This window comes from Diachasma alloeum, unplaced genomic scaffold (genome assembly GCF_001412515.2).
Source record: "Diachasma alloeum isolate Michigan unplaced genomic scaffold, Dall2.0 Dall_scaffold_00284, whole genome shotgun sequence".
NCBI classification, from domain to species: Eukaryota; Metazoa; Arthropoda; class Insecta; order Hymenoptera; family Braconidae; genus Diachasma; species Diachasma alloeum.
The window spans coordinates 1,065,158-1,089,272 of NW_021680423.1; the positions used below are offsets into that span (position 1 = coordinate 1,065,158).

General features: G+C 34.5%; 1 protein-coding gene across 9 annotated transcripts in view; it reads right to left on the reverse strand.

Annotated features, from left to right (window-relative positions):
* Positions 1 to 24,115, reverse strand: part of LOC107038477 (microtubule-associated protein futsch) — a 115,631-nt gene that overhangs the window by 24,300 nt on the left and 67,216 nt on the right. For 6 of the 9 annotated variants that reach the window (XM_015257579.1, XM_015257580.1, XM_015257574.1 and 3 more), the window contains 12 exons: positions 23,738 to 23,866; positions 22,679 to 22,784; positions 20,541 to 20,618; positions 16,251 to 16,475; positions 16,006 to 16,166; positions 14,679 to 14,890; positions 11,322 to 11,526; positions 9,976 to 10,165; positions 8,268 to 8,938; positions 6,834 to 7,078; positions 6,462 to 6,516; positions 2,318 to 2,548 (listed from right to left, as the gene is read on the reverse strand). In XM_015257579.1, the coding sequence (XP_015113065.1) occupies positions 2,318 to 2,548; positions 6,462 to 6,516; positions 6,834 to 7,078; positions 8,268 to 8,938; positions 9,976 to 10,165; positions 11,322 to 11,526; positions 14,679 to 14,890; positions 16,006 to 16,166; positions 16,251 to 16,475; positions 20,541 to 20,618; positions 22,679 to 22,784; positions 23,738 to 23,866 (2,508 nt within the window). Of the gene's footprint in view, positions 1 to 2,317; positions 2,549 to 6,461; positions 6,517 to 6,833; positions 7,079 to 8,267; positions 8,939 to 9,975; positions 10,166 to 11,321; positions 11,527 to 14,678; positions 14,891 to 16,005; positions 16,167 to 16,250; positions 16,476 to 19,495; positions 19,514 to 20,540; positions 20,619 to 22,678; positions 22,785 to 23,737; positions 23,867 to 24,115 lie in introns of all 9 variants that reach the window. The other 3 variants (XM_015257577.1, XM_015257585.1, XM_015257578.1) reach the window with 2 other exon arrangements.

The window sequence follows — 24,115 nt, forward strand, 5'->3', positions numbered from 1 at the left end:
GCGTCACTTGTCATTTGGAAAGGATTGATTGCATGATTTCGTTACGATTAATAATTAATATAAGATTATAAAATATAAAATGCAGTTTTATTCTTGCCAAGGCTAAGGAGGCTATAATTCACATTTTAATTATCTTTAAAAAAAGTATAAAAAACGCAAAGGTGGCAGAAAACTTGAGAGCCCGTGTAATGTCCTGTAGCATTGTATTTCATCTGCACGTGAACACATAAAGTGATAATGTTTTTTTGTAATTGTGCAGATGCCAATGAAATTAGTGAATAATCGTCAGTGTGAGGAAGGAATGTAGAGAGTAAGAAACCGGCAATAAATTAAATCATAGCAAACACGATTTGATCAAGGCAAATCGCTGGTGAACTCAACCGATGACGTGATGATTATGATAGGTACTTTCTGTTGTATTTTCCATGATGAAACAATTGGTAGAAATTAGATATTTAAATAGATTTTTCTATGAATGATTCATGCCAAACGTAATTTTTAATAGATACTGATTTTATTTGAAAGTCGATTCTCATAAAGTGAATTCGATAACAAATTAAATTGGAATTCAATATATGAGCATCAACTTCAAAAATATCTCAGCTCAGTAGAGTCCCTGCGCTAGGTCCCCTTTCTATATGCAATCGTAGATCCGTGGAATTTTAGAATGTTTTTGCTGCCGAATGGATGCTTTGTAATCGTTCAAATTTAAATTTTGGATTTGTTGTGTTACAGCGTTCCAGTATGATCTAAAAAGTCCGAAAATACAATTTTTAACAAAGTTTTTCTTCAAGTCTTCGTTAATGAATGGATGGAATCGAATCGTTTTCTTCGAGTATAGATATTGTCGAGCCCCATTAATCGCTATTAATTAAAATTTAATTCTTCGATTAGTTTTTTTAATTTTAGAATTTTTTGGAAAATCTGTTGTCCCACGATAATTAAAAAAAATTTTCTGAATTGATTAAATATTGGCTTAAAAAATTTGTTTGGATATCCTTTTGACCGAGTTCGACGATGAAGGCGATAGCAATAATCGTTATTTTGATTTATTGGAAAATTGTCAACAATTTTTTTTTTTTGAAAATTAGAATTCCGGTGATGTCTTGGAATATCATGCTCTAAATTACTTCAATCATAGTTTAAAATAGTTGGTTTAATGCCATTAGGTCGAAGTTAAAAGATGATTACGCTAGCTATATTGGTTGATTTGTTTTTTATGATGAATGTTGACAATTTCGAATTCTTAATGAATTTCCTTGAAAATGAGTATTCTAATCGTTTCTTCAAATGTGATATTTCAAATTCATTCAAGTATGTATAAATAAAATTCATCTATTAACAACGGATTATACATGAGGGAAGAAAATTATGTGCAAAATATCCATTCGGAAGCATATTGCTAATTTATTAGCAAAAATAACTATACTATGTGCAATACGAGAGCAATTTCCCACTGGTTTTGTGTTTTGGGGATGAAAAATCCGAAACTTTCAGTGTTTTTAGTGGAAACGAAAGGTATTAAGAATTCAATTATTAAAATCCGGATTTGCTAGAAAATAACTGGAAAAGAGAAAGATAGTCGTAATGAAAAATGTTCTAAACTAAACACCTTTATTTCTATGCTTTTTTTTCCCATATCTGGATTATCTGTCGGGGTATCCCGACTCTAAAGTTGACATAGAAATGTGTACGGCGTGCTACCCTGCATCACCTCTCGTGCTCCACATCTCCAAACTAAACGATTCCTTCCATCACAAATATCTCTGTCAATAATCGAAGTACGCTAAAAATCCCTAAAATGAAATATATCCTGTTTGGCGAAAGGAACATTTTCTATCCGAACTATTCCTCTCTCGGGTTAAACCAATTCAATTGTTAATAACTTTCCTTTGCACTAAAAACACTAAAAAATTCGGATTCTCTGACTTCAGGAAACATGAAAAAACACTTTGAAAATCCGCGGACGAAATCATTGCGCATAGGAAGGGGGCCACGAGTATGGACGATTAACTATAAACTATTAATACTGTACATACAGATAATGATCATGAAGATAGATAAATAAAAAAGGCATAGACATATAATAAACAAAGAGAGAACCAATAGCCCAGAGTCAAGGCGCACACGCGTTCTTAGCTGAAAAAAGTTATATATTTTCTGTTGCTCAGGCAGACAATAAACGGCCCTCAACCCACATAATCAGTTAATTATCGTTTTCATCCATCACCTTAATTGGGAAAAAAATCACTAGTTCATATAAGAAATGTTTATTTCCATTGTTTAAATTCAGGGGTAAGAGTATTTAGTTACTCACCAGTAACCAGTCTGTTTGCATCCTCAATTATCTTTTGTCGATTTTTATTGTCATCGTCTGCTTCGTCTCGTATTCTTTTAGTCATTGTGTCTGTCTTATGACACTTATGCTCGATAAAATCAGCCATTTCATCGACAAGCTCTTTCTCGTCGCTTGCGTATTTGTCTTTAATTGGGGTGGAGGTACCGTTGAAGACAGTAGTGCCATTGATTGTAATGTGCTGCTGTTTTGCTATATAACATGTGCAGAAATTTCAAGTGTCAACAGCAATCGTGAATCGAAGGCATTTACGTGATAGTGAAGAAGAAGAAAATGGACCACTCATGAAAAATAATGATTTTATGTAAAAAAAATATATAATCTACCAATTTGCATGATTTAGTTGTCTACATTTTCTTCTTCCTTATTCATTCAAAAGCTATAACAGGAGATCCGCACCAATCAGCAAGCCAAAAAAGTTGATGCTGGGGATTTTCGCTTCAATTATCTTGTGAATAAATGGCGATTAGGCAAAAATTAAAAAAAAAATAGAAAAATATTGATAATTGGGGAAGTTTGATTTTTGGAATTTTTTTTTTACAAATTGGCCCCAATATTTCAGCGGGGTTTCAAACTATCAAATCGCCCTTTGCCACACTCAAAGAAAATGAAAAACTCTTCAAAATGAGATACCACATATAACATTAACTTCAGTTTGACGAGGCTTATACGAGACAGCCTTTTTTTTCAATCGTTAATTACTCAAAAGTCTATTTTTTTTTAAATCTAAAATTTCAACCACAAAATGACAAGAAATTTGACGCCAATTAGAGTTTGTCGTTCGCCGTAGTTCAGCGGTTATTGATTTTTTTAATGAGAAAAGTATTAAAAATGACCGAAAATCGCTATTATTCATGCAATTATCCCCCAAATAAGTAAATATTCAATGAAATAATAGCAAATGGTGGTGGTTAGTCTCATCATATCTTTTATCATTCACCTTCGGTATAATTTTTTGAGTAACAAATTATTATTTCTCTAAATTAACATCAATAAATCCATTTTTCCGACTGTCGCAGATATTATTTCTCTAATTATAGAATGGAAATACATTTTTCAAAGAACTTTCGTTTGTTGCTAATGTAGAATTTAATTGAATATTCACTCATTTGGGAGATCATTGCATGAATAATAGCGATTCTCGAGCTTTTTCAATACTTGTCTCACTAAAAAAAAAATAACACCTCCCGAATTATGGTGAAAGACAAACTCTAGTTGGTGCCAATTCTTGTCATTTTTTTGACAATTTTTGGTGAAAATTTCAGATTTTGTTTTCGAATGGAAGCATTGTAATTCAAAACTTGAATTGTTCAAATTTTTTGTATTATATCGACCCAGTATGATCCAAAAAGTCCGAAAATGCGACTTTTAGACTGCGTTCGTACGTGTGTGTATGAGTATACATATGTAACAAAGTTTTTCTTCAATTGTTCGCTAATGAACAAATGAAATTGAATCTTTTTTTAAATAGGTAGGTATTGTTCAGCCCCATCAATCGGCATTAATTAAAATTTAATTCATCCATCAGTTTTTCAATTGTCGAATTTTTTCGAAAATCGTTGTCCCACAGCAACTAAAAAAACAAGTGGCGAGTTGCTCTTGTGCTGTATATAATAGTTATTTTTGCGAATAAATTAGCAATGCGCTTGCAAATGGCTATTTTGCACATAATTTCCTTCTATAATGTATAATTCATTGCTTATTCCATTTTATTAAATTGAATAAGATTTCCTTTTACCTAATTTCGTCAGATTTTCAACTCAGTTGAATGTTATCAGCATCACTATTCTTATTATCCCTCTTCTTCTATACAACCGATTGTCTTTTTTACAGTTCTACCGTTCCCCTCAGCCCTTCGATAAAATGTTAATAGAAAATTTTCATTTTCACATACTTGAATGAATTTGAAACATCGCATTTGAAGAAACCATTAGAAAGCTCACTTTCAGGGGAATTCATGAAAAATTCAAAAGTTTCAGCAATCATCATAAAAATCAAATCAACGAACATAGCTATCGTAATCATCTTTTAACTTTGACTTTGGCATCAAAACAAACATTTTAAGCTATGATTGAATTCATTTGAAGCATGCTATTCAAAGATATCCCCGGAATTCAAATTTTCAAAAAATACAAAATTTTTGAAAAGTTTCGAATAAATCAAAATAACGATTATTGCTATCGCCTTCATCTTCAAACTCGGTCAAACGAACATCTAAACAAATTTTTAAGCCAATACTCAATAAATTCAGAACATTTTTTTTACTTATCGTGGGACAATAGATTTTCGCAAAAATTCCAAAATTAAAAAAACTAATCGATGAATTAAATTTTAGCTAATGGCGATCGATAGGGCTCAACAATACCTACATTTGAAAAAACAGATTCAATTTCATCCATTCATTAGTGAACAATTGAAGAAAAACTTTGTTATATACCTACACACATACACATACACGTATGGACATACACGTATGGAGATCTAGAAATTGCATTTTCGGACTTTTTGCATCATACTGGGTCGATGTAACATAAAAAATTCTAACTTGAATTTGAACGATTACAAAGCTTCCACCCGAAAGCAAAAACGTTCTGAATTTATTGAATGATAGGTTAAAAAATTTGTTTAGATGTCGTTTTGACCGAGTTCGAAAATGAAGGCGATAGCAATAATCGTTATTTTGATTTATTTGAAAATTAGAATCCAAATGAATCCAATCATAGCTTAAAATATTTGGTTTAATGCTATCAAGTCGAAGTTAAAAGATAATTACGATAGCTACATTGATTGGATTTTTATGATGATTGTTGACAATTTCGAATTTTTAATGGCTTTCTGTGAAAGTGAGTATTCTGATGGTTTCTTCAAATGTGATATTTCAAATTCATTCAAGTCTGTATAAATAAAATTCGTCTATTAACAATAAATTATACATGATAGAAGGAAATTATGTGTAAAATAACCATTGGGAAGCATATTGCTAATTTATTAGCAAAAATAACTACACTATAGGCAATACAAGAGCGATTTCCCACTTGTTTAAAAATTAGATTTTTGAGTAATTAACGATTGAAAAAAAAAAGTTTTCTCGTATAAGCCCCATCAAACTGAAGACAATGCTATGTATGACGTCTCATTTTGAAGGGTTTTTCATATTTTTAAGTGCACCAAAGGGCGATTTGACAAGTTTAAAAGCTCGCTTGGATAGTAGGGCCAATTTGGAACAAATGTTTTTTTACAAAAACTAGCAATTTTTAAAAAATTATAACTCCATCAATTATAAATATTTTTCCACTTTTTTTGCAACTTTTTGTCTAATTGACATTATTTCTGAGAAAAATTGAGATGAAAATCCCTACATCAACTTTTTTCGCCTGCTGATTTGACGTGGATCTGTTCATAAACATTCAATTAAATATTGATGATTTGTCAAAAATATAAAAGTAGACCAAAAAGTGAAAATGAAAGTTTGAACTAAGAAAGAATCTGTACTCTATCTGTGTCGAAGAACGTCGATTAAGGTATGTGGAATGCACCCAAGGTCAATGAATGGTTCAACACCAATTATTCGACGTCTTATACTGGAATGTTCCAAAGTGTTGTTTTACTCTTGTCGTGTCATAATGATATAACTCGAGAAGAATTTTAAAGAATAATCGCATGAGAAGGAATTTACATTGAAAAATGCTGAAATTACAAAACTGTGTATGCTGCGCAATAGCAGTAAGGCGTATTTCGCTGAGTTGGGTGAATGAAGCTGCGTGAATAGTGTTGTGATTCAGTGCCTTCTCATGTAGTCTTTGTATTTGAATAAACTTTCGTCATTTCCACAACATGAGTCAAAATTGGATATTAATGCTATTGTGAAATGACGAACGATTAGTACGATTCCCCGATTCCTTTAATTAGAATATGACCTCATATATGACGTCTTGTCTGACCAAATGCATGGGTGTTCAACGAATTATCATTAAGGTATTTTTTCGGAGAAGTACTGAGCCATGCTCAGACTTGATTGTTCGTACGAAAAAAGTGAGTTTATAGAACAGAAGAAATAGAGTAAAGAATTGGAAAAGAAAAATACATTACTGGTGTTCGTACTTACTTTGTTTGTGCGGCACGTTACCAACTGCTTTGAGATCCTCGATCGACTCAGAGTCCTGCAAATGACAACGAAGATTAGAGAAAACGCCAGGCCGCAGCGCCTGTCCAACAATTATTGAGATTCTCAACGAATGAGATAACTTCCCATTAACTTAAACAATGGTGGGAAGTAGCTAATGGGAAGATATTCCCGGCATTTGGTAAACTTGAATTTTATTCGTTGGAATTCGTTGCTGATTGTGTCACTGCCGTCTCTCAATTAGGTCACTTCAAAGACAAACCGTGAACCAATCTCGTGAATTTTTTCAAATTCCCCGAAGATTGAAAATTGACAATTAAGATAGACTGTGCAAGAGCAACAACATTCACTTACTCTCATTCGGTCCGGCTCCTCGTAATCAAGATCGGTTTTACGATCTGAGAGTGTACCATCTCGCCGTAATGACGAGTCTCTGGATGGTCCGAGCTCCTCTTTAAGTGAATCAAAACCAGGCTGATCAAGCCTGACCCTTGCTACCGCCTTCTCAACGTCGTCAGTTACCAGTTCAACGTTAAATATACACTTTTTCACAATGTCCTCACGGCCAATTTTATTTAGGGCCTTCTCGAGCGTATTCCCTGTAGAGCAGAAGAAGTCAACGGAAATATTAATATACGATTCATGAATAAATTTTCAAGTGAATTGGTGAAACGATTCAAGTCGCAAATAATCCTCTTTACGATCATACGAATGTCTTGAAGATAAGTGGGTTTACGAAGAGATGTCAGAGGACTTTTTTTGAAGCAACGAAAATTTGTCCATGGAAATGACTTAAAACGTTTCATCAATTCAACAGAAAACTATGGAATGGGTTCTTTAAACTTTCTTCAGTCTGAGAAAATTCTCGCATCACAATACCGCAAGCGTCTTCAACGAACCTTCGTGATGAACTAGACGAACTCGCGTAGATGTAGTTCTGTTGAACAATAAGTGAAGTTCACTCGTGTATCCAGAGACTAATGGATTTTCGTAAGCCTGATACAGCGTTATGAACATCGTCAAATTGATTTCCTCAACAACTTATCACGATCCGATAGAACTTTCTTAAAATAACTTTAAGAAGAAATTCTTCTGGAGAAAAGCACCTTCACGTTAAAATAACTGCGCAGATACTCATGAATCCCCAAGTGTTTCTTATTTCTCAACACCTAAATTAAATGCTATTGACGCGGCCCGCGATTGTGGCAATGCGATTAGCATGGAAGACGCGCGACAACGAGTGGCATAGGGAAGGGAACTGTGGAAATCACTGTTGAAGTGATGAGGGAAGAGGGAGGGAGACAATCCGCCACATGTTTACACCACAGGCATTATAATGACCGGGGCCCGGAGTGAGGAGTGAGATCATAAACTACGCTTCTGCAGAGATTCCAGACATCTGACTCACTGAGGATACGCATCAATTTTTATTTATCAACGACTTCATAGAGTATTCGTCATTACTCTACCTGCTTGAAGATCAATATTTTTTTTCCCAACATTTGTGCTGTGATTGACGAGGCAAAAAATAGATAATGAATTCCAATTCCATCTGAAGGAGATATACGATTGGACAGTGACTCTATCGGGACCAAGGACATGTTATTGCACCGATGTGTCGGATTTATTATTAGGCGAATTCTCCATTTTTTCCATTTTTAATTTTTCACACTCATATAAACAGAGGTTTATTTCCTGTTTCATTATCATTCTCGGAAATTTAAAAGTCAAGGCATGCGGGTTTGAAACAAATTTAAAAAATTCTGAATGAGAACGAGGGGATCTCACCTGTCGCTTTATTTCCGTTGGCTTGCCAGATTTTAAACATGGTGGCTGCCTGAAGCGCCGGTTTGTCCGGATGTTCCAGTTTTATCAATTCCACATCGCCGGGCGAAATATTCATTTCTTCGGCGAGCTTCTCCCAATCACGATCGAGAAGATTAGCGATATCAGTGAGACGAATTGTGGCCCGGTGGATGGTGTCAGGTCTGCTCATGCCCCCGTCCCTCAAGAAACTGTAGTTCTTTGATAATTCGAGGAGGTCGAGCTCGCTGTGGGCTGCGTCAGGGGAGATTTTCTCGGGAAGGAGGATGTTGAGGGTGCAAATTGGCGTCTGGGGCGGCTCGCCCTTGGCGACCTTCGGCTCACTCATGAACATTATTCTACCGACCATGTCAGCCGCATCTGGATCTTTAACTCGCGCGGTGAACGGCACACGGTTCTCCTTGAATGCGCGGAAGGGCAATTGCAGTTGTTCGCCACTTTTCAGAACTGGCACGAGATTACCAGCAAACTCCATGTACTGAGTTTTACCCTCGAGGACTTCCACGTCTCGGCTTTTTGCCACTTCGGTGAAGTGCTCCTGGTGCTCCAATGTTTTGTCCTCCTTGTCATCTGTCATGCAGAATACGCGGAGACGTGCCTCGAGAGGATCTACACGTTTAGCGAATACAACGAATCTGGAAATGAGATTTATGTTATTGTATTGGTGATGTTTATCTGATGGTTGAACTGGGGCCAATTATTCTCAACGGCTAAAGGGAATTCTCATGGTTCTGAAATTGTTCTCCACTTGAAATGTTATTCAAACCATTTTTTCTGCATTTTGGTGGAGTACAAAATTGAATAAAAATTAACGAATGATCACAATAAAATTGGGATCATCCGTTCTCATAGAGAAGATTCACTTTAAAACTATGGCATCTGGATGAATCAAAGATATCCAAGTATCTTTTACAGTTTGGTACAGACGACACTATAGATTCAACCATTTTCAGTCAGCAAATTTGTGAATTAAATTGCGTAAAAAATTTTTTGAAAAAAATCATGAATATTTGGCGACATTGAAACTACATTTTTCACAGAATTATTAGTTTTTTAAACATTCATAGTTTATAAATAAATAATTGAAATTGTTTATGTAGGCATGAAATCGATTTCTGGTAAAATTCTGAATATGAATAAATTGGTGACGATTCTAAACAACTGATTTTTATGGTGGAAAATGGATTATTTACAAATTATTTATCAAAAATGCTCGTAATTTTAAAAAATTGCAATTTTTAATTATTTCATCGTTTTTCCTCCAAAAATAAACTATTTTTTTTCAGATTTTTAAAATATTTTCTAATGGTTCAATATGGAATTTCAAATTCAGACCTGTAAAGTCTAAATAATAAAATCATTGTAAACTGTTCGAAAACTAGGGGTCAAATGGGGCTCAAATGAAAGCTCTGATAATCGACTACAAAAGTAGAAGAGCATTTTACTGGAGAAAAAATAGCCAAAGTACTTGGACATCCTTAAAAACAAATATCCCATATAAGCTGCAATAGTATGTATTTTTATCTTCAATGTTTTTCAGAATTCCTCTAAATCAATTCCCTTTAGGTTTTCTGGGAGTCGAAATGTTTTTGTGCGGGCGAAACGATCTTTTCCTCAGGGGTAGCATGACAAAAAATTCCATTCACAAAACTAAAATGGAGCGTTAACTCACTTAGCCATGAACGGAACATGAGTGGCATGCGTATAGAGTTCAGTAGCCATTCTCGTTGCTTCCGTGACATTTCGACAATCCATCAGCCAGAACCTGGCTGATACGGTTGTTGTGAATGATACACAATCCTTGACGAATTGCAGAGGTGTTGAGCCGGTTACGTCCTCCCAGACCGCCCGTGACTGACCCCCTGAACGACATACATGCCAAGTCCAATAACATTATTAAAATATGTCCGTGATGCTATACTGCTCGACGGCAAACGTGAATCGTGTGAGAAATATTTATTCAATTTTACTGATATTAAATACAGATGTTCCTTCGGAAACATCCATATACACCATAATAAGAAATTTCAATGCAATGAGGAATCATTCACTGTATTTAAATTCAGATTTATTTGTATGTGCCTTATTGTTATGTGCTTGGTATTTGATGTCAAAAAAAAAAAGAAAAAAACAAGAACGATAAAAGTGTCACTCACTTGTATGAGGCTTGCGAAATGATAACATGAAGATAGTTCTTGGTAGAAATAACAATAAATACACCAACCTATAAAGCAGCGAGTGTGAGTGGCTATTGAAGCGGGCGGAATGATAATAATGTTGAAAATTACGGTAACACAGATGTGACAACAATCTTCGTTATTCCAAAGAGATTTTTAAAAATTTCATCCTTTACTTGATAATGACGAAAGAATGGATGAGTGAATGAGCATGGCTTTCTACCCTCCTTTCTCGTAAAATTAGTATGATTGAATTGCTGCAATAGTCTAATGAAATTTTTGGAATGTGTAGAATGGAAAATCATCAATACATAATTTGATACTGGAGCAAATATATTCGAAGCAAAGGCCAAATTATCAAATTAACTGTGCTAAAATGAAAACTATCGCGTTAGGAAACACATAATGAGCTAAAAATAGAATTTATCTCAAATCAAAGAAAACAAATTTTCTTTATCTACATTTAATCAATGATCCATACCTAAATGACTCAATCCTAAACAATACGCAAGCATTAACAATGAATCACAACAAGATATGTATACAACAATGATAGTCGATAATATGTTACTTTTTTTATCATGATCCGTTTTTCAAATTTAATGCTTTTTTCATTGTTATGTCAATTGAATTTATATGGTCTTATTGGTGAGAAGTGCAGCTACTATTTGCTCTGCTAATCTCCATTCAGTAATCAAGAAATTCCATTATTGAATCAAAATGACTATAACGTTTTGGTTCTAGAGCAAGGAGACAGTAATGATGAATTTACTGATGGATAGAGATTCGTTAAGCCAACCTAGTTGCTGCGCCTACATTGTTACGTGCAAGCATATATTACCAGTTATACTGCAGAGCAGCCTCAATGTCGGGGTCTCCCCAGAGTACTGATTTATCATGCCCTTATTAGCTGCCTGAGGTACAGGTATCGTCAGTGTAATTGGTTTGTGGAACTTTCTTCGTCGAGGCTCGACGGTTACTATTGGTGATACTGCCACACGATTGCCGAGAAGTTTGGCTACCAGTTCGACGGGTATTGGATGAGCCTGTAATTTTATTTCAGAAAATAAATTTGGAAATTCAATTAAATGTGGAGAAATTCCGGGGAAGTCTTTGTTCGATCTGGGTATTTATTGAAAAATATTCATACCTAATAAAACAAGTGGGAAATTGCTCTTGTATTGCATATAATGTTATTTTTGCTAATAAATTTGTAATATGCTTCCGAATGGGTATTTTGCAGATCATTTTCTTCTATCATGTATAATTCATCGTTTATTTAGTTTTAGTAAATTCAATAAGATTTCTTTTCAACTAATTTTGTCAGATTTCCAACTTAATTGAATGTTATCATCATCATTATTCTTATTATTATCCCTTTCTTTTATACAACCGATTGTCTTCCCTATGGTTCTGTCTCCCTTCAGCCCTTCAATAAAATGTTAATAGAAAAATTTAATTCATACATACTTGAATGTATTTAAAACGTCACATTTGAGGAAACCATCAGAATACTCATGTTCAAAGAAATTCATGAAAAATTCGAAATTTTCAACAATAATCATAAAAATCAAATCAACCAATGTAGCTATCGTAATTATCTTTTAACTTCGACTTAATGGCATTGAAACAAACATTGTAAGCTATGATTGAATTCATTTGGAGCATGATGACAAAAAAAAATGTTTTCAAATTTTCAAATAAATCAAAATAACGATTATTTCTATCGCTTTTATCTTCGAACTCGGTCAAAAGGACATCCAAACAAACTTTTCAAGCCATAATTCAATCAATTCAGAATATATTTTTTCTTAATTATCGGAGGACAATCGATGTTCGAAAAAATTGGAAAAGTAAAAAAAGTAATCGATGAATTAAGTTTCAATTAACCCCTCAAGTACGGTGTCCATGTCATTATAGACCCGAGAGTTTGTCCTACCGACCGGCGTCTATGTCATATAGACCCGTTCCGTGATTAATAAAAATTCATTGACTTTCGTACTATTGTAGAGATCGAAAGTCTAGAAATTTCCTCATAAAACAGATAAAATTATCAACACAATGCGATTCGATTTTTTTTTTCAAGTTATTTTTAATATTTTTCATCACGCTGTGCGAAAAAGTAACTTTTTTAAGCGAAGCGTGCCTAAAACGTCCTTTTTCCACACATTGTGATGAAAAATATCGTTCGATACTCGTATTTGAAGAAATAGTATTTTTCTGGGCTGCTGCGATGGGGTTTTTTACTAGTGTGGCGTTGGCGGCCGAGCCGAAGGCGAGGACTGACCAACCACACGAGTAAAAAAACCCCATCGCAGCAGCCCGGGACAAGATTTTTTTGTGGTGATTTTCAAGTTTTCGAGTTTGGGAAGTATGCAATACCAATTCCCAGACGAGAAATCGTGAGAAGCAGTACAGAAATATACTATTTCTTCAATACGTAAATAATACGGACCTGAATTCAATGTCAGATGCATATTCAAACCTCTCGTTTATCGAGCTAGCTTTCATCAAAAATTCTGAAATTTTTACTGAACATACTCTATACATTCCTTTGTCAAATGGCGTAAATAAAATTTCTATCCAATGAATTACTGATTTTTTATTAACAAATTTACGACAATCGTCGACCTTGGCAACCATTTTTACTATCAAACTGGGATTCGTCTTAAAAATTCCAGAAAAATCTGTATAAAGGAATACCGTAATTGAATAATTTATTGGTGAAAGCTCAAGATTATCATTAAATTTTAGATAACAATTTTTTGATCATCTGTGTAGAAATTTTTGCGTATTGAACAGTGAATACGAGTAGACGGGAGGCCGCTGGCCGATGAGGACATACCGCGCGATATGGGCGCTGTGCTTGACGAGTTAATGGCGATTGATAGGACTCAAACTATGAATAATAGCATGAACAATACCATGAATAACTTTCGAAAAAAAATTCACCTTCATCCATTCATTAATTAGCGGACAAGTGAAGAAAAACTTTGTTACGTACGTACACACATACACACACGTACGGACGAGGTCTAAAAATTGCATTTTCGAACTTTTTGGATCATACTAGGCCGATACAACATAAAAAATCCAAAACTTAAATTTGAATGATTACAAAGCTTTCATTCGGACCAAAAATTGGTCTGCCACTGACCGCGTAAGCCGACGCCAAATTTTTCATCAATTTATCAGTCAATGAAACCATTTGAGATTGATACGTAATAGAATATATATGACAGGAAGTGAAGAGAATGATGAACCCTCAATCGGATTACTATTGATCTACTCTCATATTTGCAGGAAAATCACGAGTTTTTATGTTTTCGTTTCAAAGTGCCCTAGCAAAGCATTTTCTGTTGATTTTCGATGCTGTTGTGAAATGCATTGTATTGACACTTCATAACGAGCTGCGTAAAATATTATAAGTTTCTTCTGCACATTCTATGGGATCGGTTAAAAAAAAATGAATTTTTTGTGTGAAGAGTTCCACTATTTTTATGAGGCTTAAAAAAGGAACGTTCTGTCAAGACAACAATTTTTGCTTAAGCATTACAATTTTGAACAAGAACGACACATTGTCGACATTGATTGCTCGGGAAGATCAACTGCATCTAGATCTAATAACCCGGAGCTCAGCGATCGTTTCGAGCGCGTGAACGCCGAGGCTCAGCCGCATCCCCGCTTGAATTTCTACACGGGAAGAAGGGTGGTCCGACAATGTAGTGAATAAAAAACTCAAAACATTACAGATTTCCTTCAAATCAATTTTTTAATTTTCCTTACGTTAAACGTATCATCAAATTGTTTGACTCAATTTTTTCAGTTGAAAATGGAATCTCATCAAGAGTATTGGAGTATTCATCATTAGCAATGCGGTAAAATGATTCAAGTCGAGTTAGCTCTTAACTGAGTTCTGAAGAAATCTCTCCGAATCTAAGGGAGATACCGAAATTTCCGTAATAACCGTTTCTACGGAGCAAAATGAGATCTACAAAAAAGATTGTAATAAAAATTCCGCTATCTGCCTCAGATTCCGCGAGATTCATTGAAAACTAAGCAATAGTGGAAATCGACTTAGACCATTTTACCGCTTCGCTATTGATACAACTCTCAACTGCTAATATCGGCTTTTCGCACGTAGACAGTCCCAATTACTTAACATGAAGATGCAAATTGATAGTGGATAAATATTTACCTGTAGGCCAACTCTGATCTTTTTCGTTAATGCAGCAGGTGGGAATACTGCCTGAACTTGTGGTACTGCCGATGATGAAACAGTTCCACCCTCAGGGCCGACTGCGTGAACCTCTTGCCTTATTCTTGACACGACTGCGAAGTAATGGGGGAAATCTACCGTGAGAATTCGGACGATTCGAGACGTCTGAAGATCCTCCAGCTGGCTCAATTCTGCAATTTATCGGTAATATTTAGGCTTCTCTTTTCATAGTGAAATTTTAATTCATCTTAATAAGGTATGAATCCAGATGGAACTGTCTAAAATGATAAGCCTTTTTCATCTTTGAAAAAGTTTTCTCGATGGGCTTCATTGTCAAAAATTTAAGAGGCAATGGAACGTACCATGGGAGTGGAAACTGGATTCCACGTTTTTTCGTCGTCAGACGACTATTTAGCAAAACCCAATTTCTTACATCCTCAATAATCTGGATATCTATAGTGTAAGAATTTGGGTTTTGTTGAATAGTCGTCTGACGACGAATAAACTTGGAATCCAGTTTCTACTCCGATGGTAAGTTCCATCGCCTCTTAAGGGGAGACTACTATGAATTTTAAAAGTCGGGGGCTATTGGAATGAGATTTCTCATACATTGAAGATCGATTGAATATGCCTAAAACGAATAATTAGTGCAAAAAATCAATTGTTTATTGTTCGTTTTCTGTAGAATAGAATATAATATAGTTTCGGCAAGGACAGTTTTTGGCATGTTTGATCCGTCGAACGATTCAGACGTAAGCCACGGGCAATAAAATCACGTATTATCGAGAGAATGAAAACGTTATCATTTGAAGTTGAATTATTATTTTGTATAACGAGTTCTTGAGTTTTTCTTTACATCGCGATATCTCATTGTACTTAGTTAATCCGGTAATTATATGAACTTTACATTCAGTTCAGTGAGTGCTTACTATTCCTGTGCTTATTCCCGATCCAAACCCTGACACTTTCCCATTACTCGGCAGTCAGGAATAATTGAATTGAACAGAACTCCAATGGACACGTTATGACAGGTTTACTTTAGTGAATGGTTTTCTACCAATTTTGAAAAAAAAAACCTTTGTAGCTTAAAAATTGAGGGCCTGGACTATTTTCAACCTTTCAAGTGTCTGCGGAGCAAACGAGCAAATTATCCGTTTTTAGACATGTATAATCGATCTTCAATGCATGAGAAATTTCACTCTAACAGCCCGCGACTTTTAAAACTCATAGTAGTCTTTCCTTAAGAATTGATTTTAATTCGTTCGTCACTGCGAACCCGAATTTCGAGACTTCTGTAGAATCGTACCTTCTCCTTCAAAGCTCTCGTTTAGAACATCCTGTACGGCCTCTTCACTGGCCTCCAGGGTGTGCTCACGCCAGGTTTCTCCATTATCCGATCGTAGAATTACAATTTCCCGTTCTTTACCCCGAAGTGATGCAAAATGTGGAACTTCAATAATCACTGGCCTGAAAAGTGCAAATAGAATGAGATAAAAAATGGATAAAAATGTCACCAAGTCATCAATCAGAGTAATTCAATCATCACTATACCCCAAAAACTTGGCGCCAACTGGACCAAGTTCAAGAATTCTACTAGCAAGCGCCTCGCCCTCCATCAAAGGTGGCGGATTTGTTAGCTTATCCCTCTTCAAATATCTGCAAGTGACTCTCATCGGCATAGCTGCCTTTCTCGGTGGTACAATAACACGCACACCACTGTGTCGACATCCTCTCATCGCACCCCCACGTGCATCCACCAGAAAAGAAACCAGGAAGCTGTATACCATAATAACGAAATTATATAACTCATCCATTTAAAGAAACATTTTATTTTCTGCACATTTATGCAAAAACAAAAAATATGTAGAATTATTCTACTGATTTAGTTCTGTATTAATCATTACAGGAGGCGACTTTGAAATACATAGAGGTTCAGCTTCTCATTTTACTAAGTGAAAAAAAAAGTTGTAGTTAATAGAATCTTGATTAAACGGGGTGGAAACAAGCCGCACCCTGACTGGAACACATTTTTCGTGATGGTAATATGTTGTGTCGAATAAAATTTCGATTTAGTTTCAAGACCAGTTGAAATTACCATTTCTATGTTTTCATTCATCTCTAGAACATTCCAACAAGATTTCGAATCTTCTTTTGAAAGAACCGAAATTCGATAAGAATGTTTCATCACTACTTGTCTTCACCAAATATTCAAATGACTAGCGAAGTGGTAGGAAACGAGTGGAGTTGAGTACCAAATGATCAACTAGGCGATTAAGTATGAACTGAGCTGTGTTGGGAAAAAATTTCATAAGACCTTTCCTGTAGTTGATTAAATCCTCTACGTAGAAGCTCTTTATACGATTTTTTCTAACATTGCTTACTACGAAGATAATCCAAAAAAGAATTAAGGGGAGACTACTGTGAATTTTAAAAGTCGCGGGCTATCGGAATGAGATTTCTCATACATTGAAGATTGTTGATATATGTCTAAAAATGAGTAATTGGTGCAAAACATTGATTGTTTGATGTTCGTTTGCCCCGCAGACGCTTAAAATGTTCAAAATAGTCCAGGGCCTGTAATTTTTGAGGTACAGAGGTTTTATTTTCAAAATTAAAAAAAAATCTGTTTCATAACGTAAAGTATATCACAATTTCCATTGGATTTTACATCACACAGGAGTCCCTAAAAATTATGATTGCACAATAAAAAAAAATAGAAAAAAACTGAACATTTTCAAAGAGCGTTTTTAATAAAGATTAAAAAATAAGTCCGATAGAGAGGAAATAGTGAATGGATAATTTATCATGATAACTAACGATCTGACAGCCATTGACTACTGTGACAAATGACGACCTAACAGCCATTAGATACATCAAATTATTAATTTGCAATTTCCTCCCTATTGGGTTTATTTCCAATATTATACAAAAACGCTCTCTGAAAATGTTCAGCTTTTTTCCAACGTTTTTTTGATTGTACAATCATAATTTTTGGAGACCCAGGGCTACGTAAAACTGTATTGCAATTGGAGATCATTTCAGATTATGAAAATAAACGAAAACAACTAAGATCACGTTCGAAAGAGAATGTTCCGGGGGACTGGATTTTAGCCAATCACAGCGCAGTATTCGAGATCACGATACTCTTTTGTCATCAAATTTTTGCGGAAATTGCACATTAGCTTCTGGAAATTGCATCTGATAATTGCATACTAGCTCTTCATTTATTTCTAACCAGTTGGATGTTTTGCTGGAAGAAGTCCTCGAATACTGCGCTCCGCTTGGCCAAAATTCAGTCCCAGAAAATTCGCCGCCAAATACCTCTCGACCTTCAAAATCAATCGCAATATTTCGCTCAAGCTTCCCTGCAAACAAACAAAAGTGTCAAGTTTTTTTAGTTTGCAAAACTTGACACTTTCATTTGTTTGCAACGAAGCTATCGGGAAATATTCCGATAATTTTGAAGGTTTCGGGGCATTATAACTGATAATCCACCCGGGCCTTAAGGATAATTTTTTTGTCTATTTAACATAAATGGCGCAAATTTGTATATTAAACAAAACGAAATTAGCTGAGTAGGAGTCGAATTTCAAAAAATTAATTTGTAATTGTTATTGTACACATTTTCTTCAAAAGTTAAAAAAAAACCTTTGTAGCTTACCAATTGGAGGCCCTGAACTATTTTTAACATTATTAGTGTGTGCGGTGCAAACGAACAATAAACAATTAATTTTTTTGAACTAATCATTCGTTTTCAGACATGTATAATCGATCTTCAATGCATGAGAAATCTCACTCCAATTGCCCGCGATTTTTAAAAATCATAGTAGTTGCCCCTAAGAAGATGAGTTATATCGACTCAAATCGTTCCATCACTTCTCTACAAAAAAATAATGTGAAATATTGAACTATATGATTGTTCTTCATGAAGTCATTACGGATTATTGGTGCTATTTAAACATGATGTACCGTGTCTATTAATATATTTGCTCAATAAATAGCACCAATAGAAATGACATCGTTAGTTCGTTAAAATGCGCTAAGTAATTAACGTATAACGTTCCGGCCAACGTGAGTAGGGGAAAAATAACAATCAGCTAATGTTCAAGCGATATTACGGCGGAATATTATAATTAAATGTGTGTACGGTGATTTCCTATTAAGAGTGTCGTCTCTATGCATCATTGTGGTATTGACATATCCTCTCTTTCCTTTTCCGTGCATTTTATGTGTAATTCTCTTTATTTTGTGCTTTGGTAATTTGGTGTTATCGAAAGACAGATTCAAGTTCAATGTTGTGACGCTTTGAATTGTGATACGAAGAATATTTTTGGATGAAGCGGATGATTCAGTGATGAACGTTAAATTAACATTGCCGAACCAACTACTACTATTAGCACATTGCATGTAGCGAGCCGAATCATTTGGTGATACATATTCTTATACATAAATAATAATTTAAATTAAATAAGATACAACAAATGTGATTTCTAAACGCCTTCAACGGAAGCAAGCAAATCAATTTGCCATTGTAAATTCATTCGCCCTTATACCATTTTATTATGAATAACAATGATAACTAAGTGAAATACCATTAATCAAGCTCTACTCTATTGGAAAGAAAGACCATGGGTACAGAGCGAGCAACATACAAAATATAAAAATGTGACGGCTGTGTGAACGATTACAGAGGTATCTTTCTCTCTCTCTCTCTCTCTCTTTTTCTCTTTGCCATAACAGAAAATATGTATAATGAAATTAGGCGTAGGAGAAAAATTCAAGACATGTTCACTTACTTTCTCCATTGTGGAATTCTGCGAGTAGCGTAAATAAAATAACAGAAAGGATCGGAAACAAAATAAAAATCACGCGTTAGTATATTTCTCTGACTCGAGACGCAGAAGAATCTCGTTAACATCTTTTGGAATTGGAATATAATTGAGTTCAAGGCTTTGTTTACTGAATTTTGTCTGTAAATTTTTTCGGTTTCTGATGATGCGAAAAACCAATATATGTGGATCATTCCAATGATTATAATTGAACGATGTTACGCCTAATGTTTATTTTAAAAAATATCAATGTATTTGTTTTTCTTCTTTTGAAAAAAACACTTAGAAATTTTCGAAATGGAGGGATTGTTTTCAATTGCTCAGTGGGATTGGAACTTTATCGTCAATAAATATTCACCTATGTGCCAAATCATATTTTTCCACATCATTAGGCGCTGCATTGTTCTCGGATAATCAATGGAGAGCGCTATATATATTTTCTCTATCTTCGAGCAAAACAATAATAATGTATTATAGTAGAGATTTGGGAATGCAGCACTTCACTCACACAGTTGTTTGAGGTGAATCAGGATTATCGGGATACACTGTGTAAGCTCAAAAACAGTACACATAGATGTAAAATTTAAACTTCAATGAAAAACAAAAAGTAAATAAACGATATATAATATCAATACATTGACAGCCACTAGATGCGTTTTCTTTCCAGACTTTCATAGCATCTTGATGGGAATTTACCGTTCACTATTCTGTTCTCAGGTATCAGTCGTCACTTATTCATTTGCATTGCTCAAATGTTTAATAATTTATTTAGGATTACCCTCTATTACTTCAATACTATCCAATTAAATCAAATGAGTAATTTGCGGTTGTTAACATTAATCGAGTAAAAATGTGAAAGATAGTTTAGAAATTTAGAAACACTCCAGTGATTAAACAAAAGATTAATTTAGAAAAAATAAATAAACAATAAATTAAAAACTTTTGAAACCCACTGACCGAAAATGTAAAAAAGATTAACAATTAATTTAGTGATAAAAATTGATTTTTATACCTGTCCCTCCACATTCCTTGTCCTTTTGAATGGCTACCAAGGGCTGCCAGCGACGAATTTAAGAACTCTAGTGACAGTCTAAGTATTGGAACAGAATTCCGTGATAATTATAGTAGGGTAATTGTCTCTCAACCGTGCTCATGCTCAATTTTTTTATAATTCTCCACTCTCTTCTCTAATTTAACAGTCGAGATTTCCCAACGTTTCGTGAAATCGTCAACTTCCATTCGTGCACAAAATAATTTTGTCAATAAACATCAAACTAATTCGGTAATTAAGTAATAAGGGGAGATGAGCTTCAAACGGATTTGCGAATATCTTTGAAAGAAAGAGATTCAGAGAAATTCATTCAGAGATCTTGTGTCTAATTGTTTTTTTTCTTCACAAAAATAGTATCTCCAAAAGCATACTCTCTAGAACTCCTAAGCGTTCTTTAGCAATTTTGGAAACGTAGAAATGAAGTTGAAGTTGAAGAATTCTTTGTGATTGCCCAACGTTTCGTCTTCCAGAGCAGATCTCATCAGGGGCTTTTTTATGAATCTAACGTTCTAAATCATTACAAATCGAACAAATTAAACCTATTGCTCTAACAATAAAAATTGTGGTGTCATCCGACTTTTGAAAATAATTATAATGGTCAAAAAAACCTATTCGAAAAATAGTATCTCAGATTTATCTCAAAATCCACTACTTTCAGAAATGTTTGCAAAAAAATCAATGGAAAATGTTTCACTCATCTTCTCTCACCACGTTTCTACTAAAAACAACTCGAAAATCCAAAAAAAAAATGACCAAACTACAGTGCAGTGGGTAAAAAAAATCTTACAACATAGCGGCGATGATGACTGCAGACACTTCAGATGAATGTTTCTAATGTGCTTGTATGATAAGTACTAAAATTTCTTCTCAACCTGGATACCGAAAAACTAACGATCCACGGAAGACAACGTGAATCATAAATGGCAAACTACATTTCGCGTACATCGCGTTTCACTATAAAAATATACAAATTTATATTATCATGATTATACTCTGATTTACTGGGAAAACGCGTTTATTCACGAGGCGTAGAGCACAAAGAGTAGCACAGAGGAGCGTATGTTAGGGAATACTGTATAAGACTCAGCGCCTCCTCCCCCCCTTTGACGATAGAAGACACTCTTTCCGTCCCGTGGAAAGAATTTTACTGAATGAAACTAACTTTACGGGAGGAACTCTCAATGAACTCAGTTTACCGCAACGGGATTGAGCGTGGTCGTATTTGACCAGCAATGGCTACCTTATTTCTATGCATAAAACAGTATAGTGTCACCATAGAATATCTAGTAGGCTAAAGCCTTCACGCATCGCACGTTTTCATACTCTAGTACTAGACAACTGATGGATTATTTTCATCGTCGACAGCACATTAATTTTATTTTTAATTCAATATTATTCAGAATGACTAGCAAAATTTTCATTTCTTCGCTTGCGTTCTTTCAAGACGAAGAATAAACGGTTCTGTAATAGCAATTTCCAAGTTTTAGCAGGATAGAAATATGTTAATTCATGCCAGGTTACACACACATTCCAACTCAGTAAAAAAAATCGTCAGATTCATATCAGTTAATACTTTGTGCTAGTATAAAAAAAATGTCTTATCAATTCATCGCGTGCCAAATTAGGTAGTGAAGTGGTAAAAATTTTTTTTTTCCTTGTCATCAACAATGCTGAATCTACAGAATATAATCTAGGATTTTTCTGGAGCATTCGGAGAATTGATGTCCCGACTGGAAGTCGGGAAAAAGTATCAAGACTTCTTTTTGTGACTCTAAAAAGCCTTTTGATTATTTTTCCTCATCACTCAATTATCAAGCATTTTTTGTTTAGCCTTTTCTACCACTTCTCTAGTTAATTCTATGAAAACTAAAAATTTGAATACTCTCCCAACATAATTCAATTTGTTAGGCTCATATATTTCCCACATTCATTCATACCCCTAATCACTCTATAATACAAAAAATATTGTTTCGAATTTCATCTAGTTCCATTATAACATCCTTATAGATAATTATCCAAAACTCTTAAAATTTCGCACAAGGATTTATTACCTCCTTAAACTCATTATTGTATTCAATGAAAAAAATTTGAACACGTACCCAACGTGTACCGGATGTCTGTGAATGTCTACGTTGTCAGGCTTGAGATTTGCGGCATTGGTACGCTGATAGGTCTCTTTGGTCACCATGTCAGTAACGCTGACTCCTATAGATGAAAATAATTAAGAATACACTGAGAAAAAAAATTATTTTTACCAAATATCCATTTACTTGAGAGAAGTATTCATTTTTTCAATACCGTATTTCTCCAGTCGAATACTTCCCAGGAAATTCTCATTTCGTTTCAATTATGACAATTATATTGGTCTAGAAGACGATCATGTTAGCTATGACCTTGAGTGAACTCCCTCAATAATTATAAACATTAAAAAATTAATCGAAATTCTTCCCTCTAGAAAATAATAAATTTAGGAAAAATGAATAATCATTAGATGAGTTCATCCAAGGTCGTCTGCAACATAATCATCCTCTAGAGCAACACGATTGTCATAATTGCAACTTAATCAGGCTCACCTGGGAATGACTCGATTAGAGAAATATGGTTTTGAAAAATTAAGTCCTTCTCTGAAGTAAATGAATATTTGGCAAAAATATAGTTTTTTCTCAGTGTAGTTACAGCTGCACATGTGAAAAAATCGTATAGAAATTTTCTATACGGATTGCGTATAGAAATTCTATAAGATTTCCGTATATGATATTCGGATATTTTTTTACGAATATTTTCTATACGAATTATTTCTGTCCATACATTTTTACATAAATTTTTGTTTTCATACACTGAAAGAAAAATAACTTGTTTGAGAAATGTCGTAACTCCATACGAAATGTTTCTATACATGTGGCAGTGGCTCGTATAGGATCAAACCTATAGAAATCGTATAGAAATAATTTGCATAAAAAATATCCGTATAAAAATATCCGAATATCATATATGAAAATCCTATAAAAATTCTATACGCAATCCATATAGAAAATTTCTATACGATTTTTTCATACGTGTTAGGTGAAGAATGAACAAGATGAAGAAAAAACGAAAAATTCCATAAGATTTTTGAACGTGAGAAGATTAATAGCTGTAATGAGACTTAATGGACTGACCTCCGGAATGTCGATTGTCCTTCTCATCGTCGGTAACATTTACCCTCATTGAATCGTCACCCATTGACTTCATGTCATCAACAGTCATATAACGATATTGTTGCTGGTCGCTGAGCATCGGATCTTCGCCTGTAAGTACCACGTCAAAAATCATTAGAACAATGATCAATAAAAAATCGGCGAGGAAAAGATGATGACAAAAAAATTTCCATAAAACATCATGATTATGATAACATCGAAACATTGAATGTTAACACGACTGTTAGAGTTTTCATTATGAAGTTCCTCAGTAAAGGTATGAAGTAAAATAATTCCAAAAATGACAAGGAGATTATCCTGTGAATATCTGAGAATCGAGTGGGTTTAGCGGAATTCGCG